The 20,380-nt window shown below is 39.9% G+C and overlaps 2 protein-coding genes across 4 annotated transcripts; both read left to right on the forward strand.

Annotated features, from left to right (window-relative positions):
* The first annotated feature begins 956 nt into the window (after positions 1–956).
* notchl (notch receptor, like) lies at positions 957–9,866 on the forward strand. Of its 2 annotated transcripts, none has more exons than XM_064350767.1 (11): positions 957–1,318; positions 3,687–3,831; positions 4,295–4,627; positions 4,735–4,955; positions 5,300–5,624; positions 5,946–6,118; positions 6,420–6,478; positions 7,047–7,176; positions 8,148–8,245; positions 8,465–8,796; positions 9,175–9,866. In XM_064350767.1, the coding sequence occupies exons 1-11, from the start codon at positions 1,261–1,263 to the stop codon at positions 9,608–9,610; spliced, it is 2,310 nt and encodes a 769-aa protein (XP_064206837.1). In that variant the 5' UTR covers positions 957–1,260; the 3' UTR covers positions 9,611–9,866. The 2 variants fall into 2 exon arrangements, with proteins under 2 accessions (XP_064206837.1, XP_064206829.1); XM_064350759.1 differs by having other exon boundaries at positions 965–1,318; positions 9,085–9,866.
* Positions 9,867–11,289: 1,423 nt separating this feature from the next.
* LOC135263158 (tapasin-like) lies at positions 11,290–19,401 on the forward strand. Of its 2 annotated transcripts, none has more exons than XM_064350832.1 (9): positions 11,290–11,534; positions 12,571–12,765; positions 12,953–13,201; positions 13,927–14,286; positions 14,614–14,937; positions 15,342–15,443; positions 15,602–15,630; positions 16,530–16,570; positions 18,783–19,401. In XM_064350832.1, exons 1-8 carry the CDS (start codon positions 11,474–11,476, stop codon positions 16,539–16,541), a joined length of 1,332 nt encoding a protein of 443 aa, XP_064206902.1. In that variant the 5' UTR covers positions 11,290–11,473; the 3' UTR covers positions 16,542–16,570; positions 18,783–19,401. The 2 variants fall into 2 exon arrangements, with proteins under 2 accessions (XP_064206902.1, XP_064206913.1); XM_064350843.1 differs by having other exon boundaries at positions 18,791–19,401.
* The last annotated feature ends 979 nt before the right edge of the window (positions 19,402–20,380 follow it).

Consider the following 20,380-nt stretch of genomic DNA (forward strand, 5'->3'; position numbering starts at 1 on the left):
TATACACAGGTACCTAGGTAATTACAGGTGTCACTCTGTGGCAAATAAATATGCAGTTCTACACCTCATTAACTTGCCGGCCATTCATTGGCATTGCTGAAATGACACTGTAAATGGTTCAATAGCATGAACGATAGATGCATTTTTTATCCTGCAAGAAAGCGTGTTCAGACAATTTGGTCATCGTTTGTTGTCTGTGCTTAACATGTTTCAGGTGATATAGCTGGCGTTATGCCGAATGAGAGAATTCCTGACCTCAAAAAAGTCCAAGCCTCACGGGCTGCCAATGCTATTTGTGAACGCCGGGAATCAATTCCGGATGTAGACTTTGCACCAGGTTTCACTGCAGGTAGATTTCATTGAGACTCATACCACACCAGTTTATGACTGGTCCTCACTCCTCTACAGTCCATCGCACGACTCTCGGCTATCCCAGCAGGCTGTTTTGAATCCTTATTCTCCTTCTGTGTGAGGCCCTGGCTGATTGTTTCCTGTTTCCAGTGATTATTGAGATAATGGCAAAGTGGTCTTAGAAACAAGGTTATTCATGTCAGGACACACATGGAGACACAGACACATGTATCCTGGACATAATTTAGCTGCATATACTGATGATACTGTCAAAACACAATAGAATGGAATTTATTCACCCTCTCAAATTATATTGAAAACTTCTAAATGTATGACATAGGCCTAGGTTTTAACAGCAAACAAATATGTGATCTCAGCCATGTACAAAATTACATTTTCACTTAGGTACAGCATTTTTACTCCATCATCTCATTCAGACAAACAGAAGTATTAATAGGCTATATAACACATATCTAGGCTCCACACACACTCACATACTCAATGTGCTGCACTCTAAACACACTGATACACACACCCAATCCCTATTCTTTTCTACACAGTGGCAGGAAGTGATCCAGATATCCGCAGTGCTTCTGAAAAAGAAAGAGAGCCTGGGGGGTGGGGTGTGTGCAGGGGTAGGCTATATACAAGCTTTCACACGGTTCCATACAGCTTAGAAACAGAGGGGAAAGAAGACATTATCAGAGGAGACCCCGACCTGACAGACTGACACTTACACAGACAAACCCCTCTGAGAAACGTTGGACCGGAGGAATCACAGACACATAGGATCGGACATTGTGGCATCGCGGAGGAAAGTTTTCCTGTGAACTTATTTAGTAAGGGGACTAAATAGTGGGGAGGACAATAGTGGCCCAGACCCCATCCTTCTGCATCCCGCACTACACCATGCTGCTGGCTCTGACCGCTGCTCTGCTGCTCAGCTGTTGGAGATGGCTGGGTGAAGGTAAGCATGCCATCACATTACTTCACAGTAAGAGAAACGGAGCAAGGGTAAAACTGAGTAAGATAAAAGGATTACTACATGCTTATATATCTGCATTTCGAGCATGTTAAACTGTGGTGATATAAAAATGTTTGTGACACCCATTATGAGGTTCCACCATTCTGTTTCTGATCATTTTGACAAAACACATTTGATGTCTTGATCTGATAGTCTTGCCAAATGAAAAATAGTTCATAGCATACTTTTCTATCAAATGTTTTGCTGTATTTCATTTTATGATTCTTTTCTCTGTCTATAATTCCAGCCATATGTCCCTCAGACAAAATGGCGATCTGAAAATAAATGGCTCGGTTGGTGGGTTTAGTGAAAAAATGAATTAATTTTCCGTTTTCTTTTCACTGAATAATAATTTTACTGCTGTTAAATTATTTTGAATTCCTGTTCTATTGTCAGCCCCTAGCCTTTGTTTTTGATTAATTGTTCTCTACACACCTGCAAAGTCTATTGTTACGCTTGTTAACGTTCCTCATTGCCACAGTGACGACCTTCAACCCCCTACCACTCCCACCCCCCCTCCATTTCCTGTTGCAGCCTGCCTCTCCTGGAAACTTCCTGTTTGTGTCAGGCCCTCTATTTCCTATTTCCTGTGCAGTTCACACTGAAGCCATACTTCATAATATAGGGTTTTTTATTTTTAATTCAAGCTTCATTTCCTGCAGTAATAGAATTGAAGGGAAGCACGGCGCATTCTGATAGGAGAATTCTTATTATCTATGGATTTTTTGATACTTATATACTTTCATGTACATATATAATAATATATTTATGTCAGCCTAGAATCTGCAGATTCATTTTGCATCAATATTTTCAATAAGACATTTACCATCTCCTTGTTTGCAGTGCTCACCACACACTGTAAATGATCCTATTCATAGAGAAATCTACATATGTCCACATATAATCAATTTCACCAATAGAAGCACAATTCCAATGTGCTCATGCTGACTGTGGCCAGCAGGCATGTGGAGTGACATTACTGGCTGCAGAGTCACCCCTGGAGTTTGGGATTCCATGGGATTGTCTGCCAAACAAATAACCCCAAAGTTAAAAACTAAATAAAACGAATAATATTTAATAAACTTCCAAAACTAAAAAACTTCCAAAAAAACCCCCAAAAAAACAAAAACAATAACAACTAGAAAGGTTGCAATTCCTGAAGGAATTGTGTGGGCTTGCTTCAAATTACAAGTGGCACTGTCCTCAAGCCTCAATGCATTTCAATGAGGGCGCATAGCTCAGAAGAAGCATGAAACCATCCAGACCCACGGCGCATCGTAGCGTTACATATACAGCCGGGGATCAGCAAGTAGCAATTATGTTCCAGGGATTAGTCATATCCTAAAAGTGTCATGAGCAAAACTTGGCTAACTATATAGCTAGCTAGCTATGGCATGTCCTCACCTCTGTAATGTAATTTGTTGTCCTCCGTGTGTCCATACATCTCTATTGGTGGTTGTAGCGTCCGTGTGTCCATACACGCAAGCAAGCCCACTAATAATGCTGCACATAAATATGTATATCTCAAACTATTCACAAGTTTGTCATCTGAATGGAAGATCTGATGCACAGTGAACTCACTTTTCCTTTCTAGATTCCCACCAACAATAGTTTGTTGATTTGTAAAAATGTATACATTTTTTGGCTAAATAACTGTTTTAACTGGTGACAAAGTATGCCACTTTCCTGGCCACACAAACCAAGCAGTTTGCCTTGTCAGCTACAATTTAAAAACGAATGACTGTATACATTAATCTGCATTCTCAATGATCATATGGTAATAAAATGAGAATTGTCCTCATGTCCATACTTTAACTAATTTTCCCTGAAAATGGAGGGAACAGGCTTCAAAATAGTGCTAGTTTAGTAGTAGCTACACTCCCTGGCTAATTAAAATGAAATTAATTTGAAAACTATCTTCAAAAGCAGTGGATAAAGAAGACTTCAATTTTGATGAATTGCATCTCATCTCATGAAGAATCAAGTATAGGACCTGTCTAAAATAGACCCACAGGCGGGAGAAATAAGGCTTTGAGATGCACTTCCTGTTGCTATTTGCCAGCATCAGGTTTTGGCTTCTCTGAATACTAGGCATACAAATGAGTTGTGGCAGTTTGACAAGCAAATAAATGTGTTAGCTTTGCCATTTTTAATGGTATGGAGATCCATGTGTGCACGTGAACCCACTGTAAACAAATTGATCAGTTACATTCTAATGCAATTTATATCAAGAAAAATTTCAGTGGGCGCATGTCTTGTCTGGGAGCGCAATATTTTCCACCTTTTCTCTGTTAATATTTTCTTCCCACAGCTGCTGTCCCCAGTGACCCTTGGGCCCAATGCCCTTCTGCCAAGACCTGTAAGGCTAAATTTGCAGATGGAATATGTGACAAAAAATGTTCAGAGCCAGAGTGTCTGAGAGATGGGTTTGACTGCCTGGTGAAGAACACATGCGAGTAAGTTCAATGTGCCTGACAGGAGAGCAGGCTTCCATGTTTTCACCCACCTGCATAAACTTATTACCAGAATTTCCTCATGAACTGAATGAGTTTGATTATTGATTTTCTTGTCACATGTCAGGAATGAAAACTAATCAGCATGTCCTCTAGAACTTAAGTGTCTTTTATTTGGAAAAATTGTAGATATGTTGTAATGAATTCCTAATTATAGTCAATTTATCATATTAGCTATATTTAAAGTACAGGTATCAATAAGGTCCTTTATATCACTTTACATTTGAAATATCTCCTTTGTTTCTAAAACTCTAACCATTTTATTGTATGAGTCTCTGTTTCTGTATATCGTACATGTATGTATACCCTTATTTCAATGAATATGCTTGTGAAGTCTTCATCTTCTGTGTTTTCTTGTCATTCTTATCATTTCCCCCCAACTTCTCCCTCCACTCTCATCTTTCAGTCCACATTACAAACAGTACTGCCAAGACCACTACGGCAACTCATACTGCGAGCAGGGGTGTGACAGTGCCCCCTGTGGCTGGGATGGGAGTGATTGCTTCAACCAGCAAAGCCCTCTCTGGGCAAATGGCACCTTGATCCTCCACACTAACATTCCCAGTCAGGAAGTCCCAAGCCGTAACAGGTCTTTGCTGTGGGCCCTCAGCATTCTCTTACGAACGGCTCTCAAACTGCGGGGTGTTGCACCATTCCACTCCAGCCATAACCTGTACGACCTTGACCCTCAGAAGCTTGCTGAACTGTTGACTCAGGCGTCCACTCATGATACCAACGGGTAATTATAATAAGTGCTTGATTATTTATATATTCTGTTTCTCAGGTTTGTTGTCAACCATACCTTCTTCTCCCACTTCCTTTTTCCTACCTTGACTCTTCTCTTAGGTCACTACTGTACCTCCAGGTTGACAACAGGCCATGTTCCAGGCTCCCCTCTACCTGTTTCCAATTTTCCACTGAAGCAGCCAACTTCCTGCGAACACTGATGACATTGCAGCACACAATATATCCCCCATTCCCTGAAATCCAAGCAGTCATTGCAATCCGGGGTGTGAGAGAAGAATTGGGAGAGCGAGAGAAGTACACAGTGGGAGAGAATGTGAACAGTATGCCAGTTATAATCCGATGTTCACCAAGCAAAACTGCTTTTCAAGTTATGTTTCTCATGTCACCATCAGATAGTACAGGAAAAATGTGTTTGACATGAAGATGTGATACCAATTTCAAATTGCTTTGTGTTTGAATGAACAGGTTTCTCAAAACAATACTGACATATAAAATAAAAGCAGCAAACCCAAAGGATATAGTTTTAATATAATATAATCTACATAGTTATATTAGCAGTCCACTTTCAGTGTATTTCTTTTACAGAAACAGTGTCTTTTTTATTTTAATTGATTTGCTGTCAGGATTTATTTATGTATTTATTTATTGTCTCCTCATTCCATAGCTTCTCCTTCGTGGTTATGGGCAATGGTTGGGGTGGCAACTGGACTGGGATTGGCTCTGGCTATACTAGCTGCTCTGCTGATTAGACGGGCTCGACGGAGGAGAGAGTCACAGGAGGAGGGACAGAGGGTGCAACACAGATCTACAGCTACAGACAGTGGCCACCGGGGGCAGGCCTGGGCCCAGCATACACCACATCGAGGGGAAAGAATGAGAGTGGAGAAAGAGAATGGCAATAAAGGAATTGGGATAAAAAAGAAGAAAAAGGGGAAAGAGAATGGGAAGAGGCGCAGGGAGCCACTCGGAGAGGATGCCATTAGGCTACGGTGAGACAGATAATTTGCCGCCAAGGCAGAAAGATAATATAGGCAGCATGAGTATTGAAACTGTGGTACCCTCTCTTCTAAACATGCATGTCACAGGTATTTTAGAATGTGTTAAAGAATGTTCATTTGTCGCCAAAGAGTTGCAATACAAAAATAAGATTAATGTTTGATTTAAATGAAATTACGCTTTATGAATTTAGGAAAACACAGAACATTGAAGAATGCATTTGTATAATAAACACTTTTCTTATTACCAAAATTACCCCACTGCTATTGTAAAAGGAAAGTCCTTTTGAAAATCTGCATATCCGTTTACCCCAGCCCCCTCAAAAAGGAATTGGATATAGGAAGTGATACAGATATGACTCAAAGTTCTATGGAAGACATCAACGTGAGGAGTTCACATCGACAGGACAAATCCATCTGTGACCACCGGCCCGAGGAGCAGAAGCACTTCCATGTCACACCCAGCAGCCCACAGTCGCCAACACAGGGTAGCTACAGAAGTCAATCTCACACTTCTGTAGATATCAGTATTGTGGGATGTCATTTTTTTGAAATTGTAATGTTTGTATAATGTTTAGATGCAAGTACTTTATTCAGTCTTTCAAGAGTTAATGTAACACAAGTACAGCAATGTTTTTTCAGTTTTAGTTTGAGGGGAAGGTTATAATCGCCACAGTTTTGAAAGAAAGTTAATTGCATAAAAGATGAAAAAAGTAGTTGTGCAGCTAAAGTTGTGTAGCCCTGAAGCAAACAATGCTGTAAATAAAATGAAACCACTTATATCTCCAGCTTCACCGGGAGGATGGGAGAGAAACACCAGCCCTCCAAACCACAGGACACACAACAATGTGAGTCAAAATCTTATTGGTATTTGACTGAACCGCTTTAGTTTATAGTTTAAAGACTAGTATGGAAATCACATGTGATAATGGTTAGTCGTAATATTTTATTATTATATTCTTTCCTACTACTTGGCAAATCCGTCATTATAATAGCAATCCGCCAAGGTGCAAGCGCACCTGGCTTTTAAAGGGAATGGGAGATGACACTCTGATTGGTTTATTTCATGTTACACCCAAAACACACCCATGATTAATTAAGAGACTAAGTACAACCCCTTTAAACCATGCGCCTTACTTTGCGCTCAGATTATCCACCGATAAACTAGCAAAAGTGGATTTGGCACACCCTAAATGCACCTGCGCCGTGCGCTTTAGACCATGTGCTTAGATCGTTAAAATATAGCCCATTATGTCGGTAGTCACATTAAACCAATCAGGCTGTTTCTCTTTCTGTTCTCAGTGATCTCATAACTGCCATTCTCTAGTGTTTGGTTATGTGTAATCTTCCAGAGTGAGTGTATCACATAGTGATATACTGGTGTGCCCAGTTAAATGCTATCTATTTGTTTTTCAGACTGCTCCAGTTCAGTGGTGTGGTCCAGATGGATCTGTGGTCCTGATTCGGGCAGTCAGGAGTGGTCTCGACCGAGTGGTTCTGGAATTGCTGCGTGCCGGGGTGCCGGTCAACAACACGGACCACACTGGTACTGTACTATACAACATATCTCCTTACTCTGTGCCCCGCTGTCTGAGCTATGTAATATATACAGAGTCCAGGTAGCATGAGTTCCATGCTTGTACACTAAAGCAGGGGAGTGCAACTCCCCTGGCATCTAGCATCAATGACGAATTAAGTCATTTAGTTAAGAACTGAACTGGAAATAAAGCACATGGTCTTTTACACTGTGCAACATAATACCTGTACCTCTATTAACTTGTATCTGTCACCACCTGTTTAGTTAGTTTATCCCTTATCTGTAGCAAACTGGTAACTCTAAAATGAATAAATCGAGTAATGCGTTTTCGTGTGTGTGTCTGTACTAAAGAATTCCATCACATGTGTGATTTCATTATCTTAATATGGCATTTCTTGTTCAAGCAGAAGGGTCCTGTATAAACTGTTTAACCTCTCTCTGGTTCTCCCCACATCCCATTCCTCCTTCTTTATTTGCTTTTCTGCTACTTGAAAAACAAATGAATGAAAAACACTGCTTCCACTGCTCCTTGTGTTCTTCACTCTAGCACCTCTGCTCCCCCCTTCTGATTCAGAACAGAGTTAATGTGCTGTAGTGCCCAGTCAGTGTGAATGTACTGTATTAACCTCACCTGCTTATCTCTCTCTCCTTTCTCCCTCTGTCCTTGTGGGCTGACTCACCTTTCATTCATTCCCCTCCCCTGCGTTGTCATTCTCTCTTTCTTTCCCATTCCATTTTTCCTGGCACTCACCCTTTTCTCACCATCCTACTCTTACTGTTGCCCTCGCAATTTGACATACTCTCTCCATCTTTTCTTCTTCCTATTTATTTTGCCCACCTTCTCACATTGCTTCCTTGTTTGACATGTATCTTCCAACCCTGTTTCTTTTCTCCCACCTCACCCTTCCATCTTGACCTCCCCCATTTTTCATTTGTGCCCATCTACTTTCCACACCCCCCACCCCCACCCACCCCCTCAGGGAGATCTGCCCTTCACTGGGCATGCTCAGTTAATCACCTTTCCCTGGCTCGAACTCTCATTCGCTATGGTGCAGCAGTGGACCTACAAGACTACAAGGTAACAAAAAAACCTTTAGGATAGTTTTACTCTCGGTTCTCCCTTAGGATTAAATTGATGAGAGAGAGACCTTGGTCTTTGGACCTTAGTTCACTTAGTTAATTTTGCCATCATCATGAAGATGGTGAGGTCTGTGGCTTGAAACCCACTGCAGATCAGCCATTATCATAAAGAGCAATGCATAATGGTATGATCCTGAACACTTCCTCTCTTTGTCAGGGTGAGACTGCTCTCTTCCTCTCCGCTCTCCATGGTTGCTATGACACTGCCAGGTTTCTCCTCCTCAATGGAGCCAATCAGGATTTGACTGACTGCCGAGGTCGACGCCCACTAGAAGCAGCACGTGAAGGATTACATCATCATGTCCTGGAGCTCCTATTGGCTCACAGGTCCCACAGAGGGCATGTCTCCATGGAACCAGTTAATGACATGTTATGTGAGGACCGTACCTTCTCCTATTCCGCATGGGTTGGACCACCTGGTCTTCCTGGGAGAAGCGCTTCCTTTTCTGGAGTTATCGGTCATCGGGAAGCCTTGCCACTTTACCCCAGGTAAGCTGCATTAAAATGAAGCAAAGGTAAAGCTCTGTAACATTATTCACAGTATTCCATAGAATTTTAAAAATTATTTCAGGTCACCACTACTCACAAAAGTCAAAAATCATTTTTTATCTATGTCAGGCATTCCTTTGTTAAATCAGGAAACATTTACATTGATGCCAACATGATGGTGTCATGTTTCATTCACAATCACACAGTACAAATGAAATACTGGCACAGAAGAGTTAAACATTTTGCTCCTTCACCATCAGCTTTATCATCTCTTGTCTCACTTTGCAGTGATTGGTCAGGAGGTAAAGAGCGATGTGCCTCCCCTCAGAACTGGCGTCCACAACCTCTCCAATCAGTAACTGCATTGGTCTCCCCCAGAATCCTTGGACGCCCATCACGTCCAATAAGCACTCTACAGGAAGTAACCTCGGAGGCAGAGGAAGAGGACACCGAAAGGTCCCAGGAAGCTGCTCGGGCAGCCACACCCAACTTCCTGTCCCCCCAGCCTGCACCTAGACAGCGGTCTTTCTCATGCACACAGCATGCACTGCAGCGTCAATCAAGTGGCGTCCAGTTTGAACACCCTGTTGCATCACCTGGGAAGCCAACCAATGAGCATGTAGAAATGGTAGTATCTGGCCCTGTTGCTGAAGCCCCCATTCAGTCAGAGGTTAAGCCAGCTTCTGACCTCCCCAGTATGGTTCAATCAGACTCTGAGGCAGGCAGCAGTAGGAATTCCAAACAAGAGCCACAAGGTGACAAAATAAGCAAAGCGCTTGCTGAATCTGAGACTTCTGCCCATACTGCCCTTTGAAAAAGGAAGACTGACTGGACACTTCAGACTAGATGCAATACAGCACACAAGCCCACTCAAATTGATTTGAGCAACATTCAACTTGTCTGTAGTGCCAGTCCTCTAGAAATTAATTAAGCTCTATACGCTCTATAAATCAACAGCATAAAACTCTGACTGGTTATGGTGTAAATAGGTTAATTATTCAATGCATTCTTTTGTTTGTTGTTTTGTCAAGTAACTGAAAAATAATAAAATTTCATGAAACAATATATAATTCTCATACTCTCTTCAGGCTTCTTACATTTTTGTCATATTTGTCATATTGCACTGTACACTCTTTTAGTTAAATATACATAAATATAGTTAAGTTCATAATATATATTTTTTGAACTTTTAAATGAATTATTAGCACAACTTGTGGCCCTGTTATACAGCAAGTGGAAAAAAATCCACAACTTCATGAAACTATTCATTAAGAATAATTATATATATATTTATATTTTCACTAAGTGCCAATTAAATGAAATGAGGTTTTGGGTTCCTTAGCCTCGGACAGAAGTTATTTTAAAGGGTTTTCTCAAGAAGAGCAGTGTAAATTCAGAATAAAATATATAAAATGTCATATTTTAGATCTGGGGCTTGCAACACAAAGCAGAATTACTGAGTTAGCTGGATAACTGTTCTGAGTAAAACCCAGAATGCTCCCAAATCTGGAACATGGACTGAAATAAAAAGGGTTTTACTCAGTTTTATCTTGCTTACTCAGTAATCCTGTTTACTTTATTAAAGGAAGCATTCATATTCCAAGACAATGCCACTGTCATTGACTGACAGGCAGACAATTACAGTAGCTATTGTTTTTCATCTCTGTGTCTATGAGGAAAAGATTCTGAGAAACCAAACTGAGTTGAGAAAATAAGCAAGAACAGTATGACTGGTATGGTGGGTAAGGGAGTAACTCTCATTTCAATATGGGAAACAAGGATTTGCTTGTACATATGTTTCCTATTACTGTTACCATAACTGTTAAAAACAAAACTGCAACAACAACAACAACAATAACAACAATAATACAAATAAGAAAAATAAGAAGTTTAAGAATAAGAAGTTGTTTTTTGTGGAAATGTCATGAAACCTGAAATGATTTAAATAGTTTAGGCTACTAAACTGGCCTAAAATAATACTGTTAATATTATGCTTTGGTATTTGCTCATAGCATTCACTTATTTATTCATTATAACATTCACTCTTTTGAATACTTAATTAAGTATGGCTGCACTTTGTCCAAAATAATATTCTATCTCATCTCCAAAGCTCTCTGTAGCCCAAACCGAATGTAGCATGAACTGTGAGGTTTGGGCTACAGAGAGCTTTGGAGATAAGACAGAATATTATTTTGGACAAAGTGCAGCCATACTTAATCAGAAGCGTTTGATCCCCATCCAGTGTTTAAAATCTCACTTTACACGAATTCCACTTCGCAAACATGCTTCGTGTAACCCAACTAGGCGTATATTTATTTTGTGGATATTTTGAATGTGTAATAGTAACATACGTGTCGATGCAGCAGAATGGGCCATGAAATGTTCATGAAAATTAATTTCCGGTTATTTGACGCCTGAGTATAATTTTCAGAGAAGCCAAACCAGTAACCCAAAAACAGTTTAAATCGTCATCTACGAACTGTACGCGCATGATCAGTTGTACAGTGAAACCGAAAGTGAGTAAGAATTCAGCACTGGGTTATCAACGGCTCGACTGCCATTCTCTGACTTGTTTTAACGTTGAAGCATTGAGTATAACGATTCAAGAAGTAGCATTTGAAGAAAGACTACAGTGCTGGCATAAGGTTAAACATAAAGTTGATCGACGTCAGCCATCATGGCAGGTAGTTCGACTCTATTCACACTCGTCCTGCTGGCCGTGAATTACATTTCGCAAGGTAAGTAGCATGATCATGTTGACATATGGTCCGCAACAACACGAAGGGACTAAATGTTAAAAAATATGCATTTTGTGACGTTGTAACTATAATATCGTTAACGTGATAATGAATCGAATATTTTGTACCACTAAATGGATCTTTATTTCTGTGTGTGTATGTGTGTATGTGTGTGTGTGTCTGTGTGTATGAGAGAGAGAGAGGGAGAGAGAGATAGGAGGGGAGGGATATGTGCCAGTTGGGGAAGCACCCTGCATTCTACCTTGCGTCTTATAGACATTTGCATGAAACAGAAAGTAACACAGCTGGGAGAGTTTCCAGGGAAAATGATAAAATTACATTCACAGACAGACACACACACAACCATTTGTCAACGTCACCTGCTCTTCACATTCTTTATATTATTGCTGTTACTGCACTCAATAATACTCTAATGCAATCTCTCTCTCTCTCTCTCTCTCTCTCCACTGTTTTAAAGACTGTACTAGACTCCGTCCTCTTTTAAGCATGGTTAGTTCATTGGTGGCTGCTCGTGGGGTAGTCTTTACCATTCAAGGGTTTATTTTTTGGCATTCATTGTAGTAAGAAAACAAAAAAGTGTCCTGTATAGCTAATTTCTTGCTGGGACAGGCTAAGATGGCTGTGTACCTCAGCAGGAAGAAAAAAGTAAAAGCGGGGGTAATGGTGAGCATCATTGAGATGTATAAGTCTCTCATCAGATCAAGGGTGTCAGTAGACTTTGAGTACTACAGTAGGATGCAGGACATTTGTGTTTTTCAGGATAGGTGGTGCCATGGGGAGGCTGTGTGTAGGCTGGAGGGAGGAGAATTAGTATTTAACAGCATACTAAGATGATGGTATTAGTAATGGTTTATGTTAATTGTGCGTTCTATTGTTTTTCTTTCTCCCTTTGTTTTTTTATATATGTTCTTTTTTCTTAATTTTGGTTTGTTGTTGCCATTGGCTGTGAATTGTACAATAAAGGTTTGTTAAAACTCAAATTCCTTCTCCCTCTCTCTCTCTCTCTCTCCATCAGTTTATGGGACAAGCTGCCCAATTGTGGAGTGTTGGTTTGTACAGGAGAAGCCAGGGCGTGGTGGAGGGTTCCCAGCTGCTATGAATCAGGACAAGTCCTTGATGTATGTTAGAGTAAGCCCCGACAGTACAGGAGCAGAGTCACCACATAAGACCCCAGCTGGCGTAGACCCCACAAGAATCTACCACGTCACTGGTCAGTATCAGTCAACATGGTCCAAAGAACTAATGGGTTTATGACTTACTGCCTGATAATTACCACTGTGGAATGATTGCAAGCACTAACTGATGAACAGGAACACGCATGCACACTAATAAATGCAGTTCATTACTCACTGTTCAGGAAGTGCAAACAATGTAAAGGTCACATCTCCTATTCACAGACCCAAGTGGCTCCCTGTGCAGTTCATCTCTGCATTCTCCAGAGGGCTCTGTGAAGAAGCCCCAGTGTGAAATAAACCCTTTTCTGCCTCAGCCTTCTATGGTCAATTGGGCTGCCCCGCTCACTAGATCTGGTCAGAGCCCAATCTACCTGGAGGCTGACTGGTTTTCAGCTTCGCTGAAGGGTCTCGATGATCAACTAGTACTGTCTAGTGTAATGCGGGCTGCCAAGACCACCAACGATCTGAATGGTAAGAATGGTATTTTAAAGAAATAGGCTGTTACATCTGAGGTGCATTCAATGAATGATGCAGTTCCATGAAGCTTGGAGAACACCCAGCTCCAAAATGCTCACTGAAAGGCAGGCCGATTGTGTGTCTTTAGTGCGGTCCTCCAGAGTAAACAACACAGTCCAATGATGTAGGTTAAGAAGAATAAAATGAGCTGTAACATCTTACAATGTCAGATCTGCCTGTCCACTATATAACTGCAGTTAAATTTGTAATGCAATATAGCTTTAAACCTACACTATTTGTAAGTTAGTTACAATATTTAAAGTTCTGTAATTCGAGAAATAATGTTTTTCTCAGTTGGAGAGGTAGGGCACAAACACAATGTGAAAATGTAGTGTATTTTTGTAAATTTGTTATTTAAAGGAATCTGTTTGTTTAAACGCTTTATACTCATGAACTGTAATTAATTATTTATACCATGACACTGTTGATCATTGGTTTGGAAACTTGGTGTATAACCAAGTCTCATTATTTAAATATGTGACATCTGGTTTCAATCTGAGGCTATTGTTTCAGATTTCAGATGACACCGTGTTGTCACATAGGTTCTATCAGTAAATCTCTAGATAAATGTATAGGTAATATAGAAGTTCACCCCGTCATTTGAGCTCAAATGCTATATCACAGCATTTATGTTGAAAGCTTTACCCGCCCATCTCATTTTACTACTCTCTCCCAATTAGTGATCCTCAGTGTCTTCAGTTCATCTGCTTTGGTCCGCTCCAGACTGGGTGTACCTGTGGTCCTGAACTGTTGGTTCTGGAAGGAATCCTCTTCTCCCCTCTCTGAACTGGGGTTTGCAGTAGAATGGCGGTATCAGTTCCGGGGGGCAGGGAGGCTTGTTGTGGCCTATGATGCCAAGACTGACCGATTGGCTGAGAGCTCAGAGGAGGGGGCGGAGCTTGACATCAGTGCCCTGCATCAAACAGGAAATGCTTCACTACTCCTTGAGGAAGCTCAAGTCAGACACACTGGGACTTACATCTGCACTATATACCTTCCATACCTGCTGGCTCAGGTCGCTATAGATTTGGAAATAGTGGGTGAGTGGAAATGTTCTTTGGAAGTTGATAACTGTTTTGCCGTTAAACTGCTGCAGATTGAGTAGTTACCAGTCACAAGGTATTTGTATGTACATTGTTTTACCTTCAGAAAAAAATGTCATTTGATCTGTATTTGACTATCAAACTGAATGGAAAAAGGTTTCCATAAGAATTGTTATGAAAAATAATGTAAAGTTGGTCATATTTTAGTAGTCATCACTCAGTTATTACTGTGTTTATTATAATACTGCAGGTTTGCTTTATGTCTTTACGGGTGGTTAGTCAGTGTTGATGTATATTGTATTCAATGTACACTTTCTGTTCCAGAACCCCCCTCCCTCTCCATCTCCCCCTCTCCTCTTCCCATCTCCTTCCCTGGTCAGACGCTCACCGTACAGTGTGAAGCCTCTGGCTTTTCCCCCCTCTCTCTGGAGTTCCGCTGGGAGTTTGTGGGGGCAGATGGAACAGTGCAGTCCTTGGGCACGGGGGGGATGTCGGGGCACAGGCAGGCCTCGGATGGCACTTTCAGCCAGAGCAGCCGGCTGACACTGGACCTGGGAAAGTTTGACCTGGGCCGGGGAGGAGAGGTGACCTGTGTGGCTGTCCACCCTGGGGGCACCCGACGGACCAGCACAACCCTTAACATCATTGGTGGGTTGAAGAACGATGTGGTGTCGAATACGTTTGCTCTAGAGAAAATTCCCACTGTATTTCAGAGAATTGTGTGAACATGCTGAGTTTATATTTTATACTTTCTTGAAAGTTCATATATTTATCTACTACCATTGACAGTACTCGTGTCCAATTGAATAACTTTAATCATACAGTGCTATGACCCAACCTATTTCCATTGTGTACATATGATTGTATTCATTTCAGTATGTAAGTGAATGGCTGTTTTCAGTGAAGCTATCTCACTGAATAATTAGCCATAAAAATGTTCAACGTTTAACAGTCTGAAATGTCTGGAAACCTTCATGTATTTCTCTAGTAATTAAAACATACTATTTTTCTCTCTGTTTTCCTTTTACTCTTACTCTGAATTTCTCACTCAGGGGTTAGTGGTCCCACCATAGAAGACTCCATGGCCATGGTGGCTGTGGCCTTGGGGTTGTATGGTCTAATCAAACTCTGCTCTTGGATGTTCAGCAGATCTGGTAACATCCTTCTCCTCGCTCTTACACTACTTAGTGGAAGAATATTATAGATTGAACTGAAATGTGGAACAGTTACTACCATTGTATTATCCAAACAAATGATTTCTTATTCACTCTGATTGTGAGCCCTCCCTTGACTGCTGTTTCCCATTGCACAGGGTCTGTTGCCACTGATTCAAAAGAAAAGGTAAAGTAATACCGTGTTCCACTGGAGTATACAATCAAGTGAGGTGGGGTTGGGGGGGGGGGGGGGCGTTGTGGGTTGGGGAGTGAGCTCAAACCGGCTTTTTTTGATGAAATGTTACAGTACATCAGAATTAGGACACAGTGTGATTTAGCATGCAATAGTGTTTAAGGTTAAACCAGCGGTAAATACATCCAGGCCTGGCAGGCTGTGGTCCATTGGGGTTTGTTATATGGCCCGTGTTTCAAATACCAGGAAAATCATTTATGTCCATTAAGACAGATCGGCCATCTAATCAAACGACTGCTTTATTTTATTGGTTGATCAATAGCACAGAGGGAACTCAAACATAATATGGGTTGTGCTCTCCTGATTTACGAGGTGAAGCTATTGCCTGTCCTGGTGTTGGAAGGCCACGGTCCTACAACACTCCGGGTTCGAACACTGACTAACCAAGGGTTCAAATTTACTGGGATTAAATAAATCCTACTCTATTGCAACCAATACGGTTTTCCCTTTAGAATGTTTCATGACTAGGGAGTCAATTTTGGCCCAACAAATTCCTAGGTGCATAGTGGAATATACAATGACAGTATTCCTCAAACACATTGCATTGCATACTGTGCAATCTTCATTTAATTACAAATACTATTGTGTTTTATCAGGATCCTAATCCCTTCCCTTCCCCACACTTTATTCCTGTATTTGTTGTCTTCTGCATTTCTATCTTGTCTCGTTCCCCTCTCATCCAATTAATTTCATTACCTTTTAACCCCCCCTCTTTCATTGTTAACATACAATTCTTTCGTTTTTTTCTCATTTCCTTGTGGTCTCTTCAGTAGAATTCACTTTTTGCCTCTGTTGTTGTTTTTCTCTCATCACGATTCCTCTCTCAATTCTAGAAGGAGAAATAAATTTGAGAAGACAAAGAATGCATTTGAAGGTGAATATATTATTGCATATTTATAATAGTGATGTCTGAAATCAAATGCATGGAGATATAGTATTGTATTTTCAAATGTTTCATTTTCAAGTTCAGTTCATTTTTATTCGCTCTAATGTACTATGACAGTGGTGTCAAACTCGTGCCATGGAGGGCCGTGTGTATGCAGGTTTTCATTCCAACCAATTAATGCTGCCTTAATTGAGTCCAATTACTCATTCAGCCATATGCGTTTAACTGCATTGAAGCACAGAATATAAGAAAATTTTTATTTAGACAATGCGGGTCACCATAGACGTCGGGTCACCATTGTGCACAAACCTGCATCCCTAATTCAGCAAATAATTTAACTAATTATATAATCAAGATCTGAGGCTGGAATGAAAACCTGCATACACACAGCCCTCCATGGCACAAGTTTGACACCACTGTACTATGAAGTCTTATATAAAATCTCTCAATTAATTTCACATACTTTAAACTATAACAAATTTAGGAATAAACTGGGGTATGGTTAGGGTTTGTCTTTGCCTTTCCTCTACTGATTTCACAATCAAATATACTGAACATGTATAGATATGTAAATCTTAAATCAGATTCTGTGTCTGGAAATTCAGATTCTGGAAATATATACAATATGTGAGTACAACCAGGGGTTAAATTGGGGGTGGACGTGGGTGGACGGTGTCCACCCACCTTTGGTAAATAAATAAATAATTTTGACCGGCAGTTTTACAAATGACTATGGAAATCCAGTTCATTTTTCGTATGCTCCAGTCCATGTGTTCCCTCTAGCCAGTTACTCACTCAACCAATCAAAAATCTGAATAAAAAAAAAAATCTCAGGAGGAACAGTCATTTATATAGACAGGCACAGAAAGAAAAATATCATTGATTGTCTTGATTGTTTGGAAGCGGACGCGGTAGGTCATTTCATTAACATGTAATTTCATCTATGCAACATTTTAAAGAGAGATGAATAAACAGCCCCCACAAATACCGGCTATTATTAACGGCAACTTTGATTGCTTGAGCAAAATCAGCAGGTTGCTGGTCAGCAGCTAAGATAGGATTGAATATTTCCCACATACATAACGTTTTTCAGTGGCGACTGGTGAGCTGAAAATTGGTGGGGCGCAAAACTTTCTTTTAAACGAATCATTGATCTCAACCTGTTTTCATTAGTAACAAACAAAGCAAAACCTGCACTTCAATTTTGTTTACAATCTACGCATTGCAGATATTTTCCATGAATTCAAGTGCGGAGGAAGAAGTGCATGTAGCTATCCACAAATAATGTTGATTAAAAATGTGTACAATTTCGTACTGCAAATGAAGATAAATGTAAGCTATAAGGCCTAGGCTACTCGCTAAAACTGCCTATTTGGGGAGAACTGGCTGTATATGATAGTATTGCTATTGAGTAGTATATTTTGTGGATTAATTGCATTGATACTCAAGGAAAATCTGGAAGATTTTAGTTAATCACTAAACACTGTTTAGTGATTAAAACAGATTTTTCTAAATCACATTTATCATTTAATCTCCCTAACACAATGCGAAGAAGCTGTGTGTCCCTTTCCAATTGCTTAGTCAAATCGTTTGCATGCTTGTTAATCACTGAAAATTAATTAAAACAGTTTGAGATCAATGATTAGTTTAAAGGAAAGTTTTGCGTATCACCAATTTTCAGCTCACCAGTCGCCGCTGGTTTCATTTTGTTTCAATTCGACGGTTTAAGAAAGATGGATAAAGGAGGAAGAAAGGGAGGACAAAAGAGGAGGATGACCGATTATTTTTGTGGGTAAAACAATTCTCAGCATTAATGACACTCAATAAACTTGAAATATTTTATGTAAAAGCTTGCATCAATAGTAAACATTCTTTTTAAAACATTGTTTTTCTTAATTACAATTATGTGCACAATACATTAAAAATACAACTATTTTGAGCTGAGACATTCATTGGTCTGTACCTTTTTTCACCCACCTCCCACCGGATCTCAGGGTCCACCCACCTCCCAAATCCCAATTTAACCCGAGTACAACTCACAATTGTTTTTGTATTCCTATATATGTATTTATTTTATTTTATATTATTTCCATGGCTTCTAAATTTTGTACTTGATAATCTGATTCTCTGTAAGATTGGTTAATTTAAAAGGAAGATCAAAACTTTTAATTGTTTTCTTCCAACAACTTTTATTTTACAGATGCATAGATCCATTTTACTGAGGAGGACCTTGAATTTCCTGTCTGTGTGTGTATCTCTCTTTTTTCTTTTTTTACGAAGGGGTCAGGTATTGCAGTGCCATTGTTTCTTCCAAGTTTGACTCATCTATCCTGAAAACAGATTCCATGCTTAGTGCTACTTAATAGGGTTGATGATCATTTATTCATCCTTCCAGGGTCAAATATGTTTTTGTTTGCTTTTGGGTCATTAATTTAATAACTACATTTCTGTGAAATAAAAGGAAGGACAGAAATTAATATCAACTAATCAATGAATTCTACACAATAGTGAGCATGTTCATAACTTTGTGGGTGGTCGGTACAGAATGACACAAGGGCCTATTGAAAGTAATTGAAATAAGGGTACACCTACAACCTGGGAAAAGAAAAAAAATCTGCTGGAATAATTTACCTTGCATGTTTTTCTATGCACCACCCCATAGCAAGTATCTTTGCCATTTGAAAGACTGTGAAATCTGGCATATACACAGAATGCCAAAAATGAGTGTCGTTAATTTAATTGTTTTCTTTCAACAACTAGATGTTTTATTGCACTATTTTTCTGTAGAACTTATTTGAAATAAACAATTTTTCAGGTAATTTCATGTCGTCATTCATTTCATTTTCCATAAATCTACCCTTGTCCACAAATCCGAGTAGAGCATAGAATCTTTAAACCTGTCGGAAAACATACATTTTCAATCATCACCGTCGTACAATTTTCTTTGCCAACTAATTCTCAAACCTACAGTAGGGTGAGCTTCAGATTGTTCTTGTAAGGAAATGCTATCATAGGTCAAGTTATTAACTTTATAACCAAATTCATTTGTATTCTCATCTCCTTGTCTGCAGCAAGTAATCCTTCGCAGAAACCCATTTTTACCCACAAGATTCTTGGAAACAAAAACATCAAAATATTTGTTGAGTGTTATTGACCACTATTAATTGATGTTTTGTATAGGACAAAGTTTGTTTGCATTGCAGCTTGAGTAACTGAAGTCACACAGTCACCATCACTTTTTAGCATGAGCACAGCAATTCCAGATTGGGGAGAAAATGTTAAATAAATGTCCACCATTCCTTAGGAACAATGAAGCCAGAATGATTGCCAGTAAATGAAGAATGTTGAAAATAAACCCTGAGATTAACACATTCTCTGGTTGCCCGTCCAAATAAATGTCAGCTGGCACAGATTAGCCATATCTGTATTTTCACAGCTTAATATCACAGCAGCTGCCAGTGCTATCGTCGTAATAGCCTGGCTTCAGTATAGTGCACACTCACCAGCTGACAATAATACTGTATCCCAACAGAAGGCAGACCTGCTAAAGAGACACAGACCAACATCCACAGACAGCCTTCCCTAAACATGCACCTTTGTTAAGCCATTGAGCCCCCAGGCAATGGAAAGTTCTCCCTTTTAATGGGTAATTTTTTCATTATCAGACATCTTTTTACATTTACCCATCATCAAATTCCATCTTTAAAATAACACATGTACTTATGCAAATGGCCCTGGATAAGAGCATCTGCTTAATTCTTAAGTGCAAATGTACATGCATTCTCCATACCTTAGGAC

Source organism: Anguilla rostrata, chromosome 1 (assembly GCF_018555375.3).
Source record: "Anguilla rostrata isolate EN2019 chromosome 1, ASM1855537v3, whole genome shotgun sequence".
In the NCBI taxonomy this organism is placed as follows: Eukaryota; Metazoa; Chordata; class Actinopteri; order Anguilliformes; family Anguillidae; genus Anguilla; species Anguilla rostrata.

Excerpts from the sequence above, each read along its gene's own strand:
- LOC135263158 (XM_064350832.1), top strand. The coding sequence starts at position 11,474 with ATGGCAGGTAGTTCGACTCTATTCACACTCGTCCTGCTGGCCGTGAAT. Across the intron at positions 13,202-13,926 it reads GACCACCAACGATCTGAATG|TGATCCTCAGTGTCTTCAGT; the intron begins GTAAGAATGGTA and ends TCTCCCAATTAG. Across the intron at positions 14,938-15,341 it reads CACAACCCTTAACATCATTG|GGGTTAGTGGTCCCACCATA; the intron begins GTGGGTTGAAGA and ends TTTCTCACTCAG.
- notchl (XM_064350759.1), top strand. The coding sequence starts at position 1,261 with ATGCTGCTGGCTCTGACCGCTGCTCTGCTGCTCAGCTGTTGGAGATGG. Across the intron at positions 1,319-3,686 it reads TTGGAGATGGCTGGGTGAAG|CTGCTGTCCCCAGTGACCCT; the intron begins GTAAGCATGCCA and ends TTCTTCCCACAG. Across the intron at positions 4,628-4,734 it reads TCCACTCATGATACCAACGG|GTCACTACTGTACCTCCAGG; the intron begins GTAATTATAATA and ends CTCTTCTCTTAG.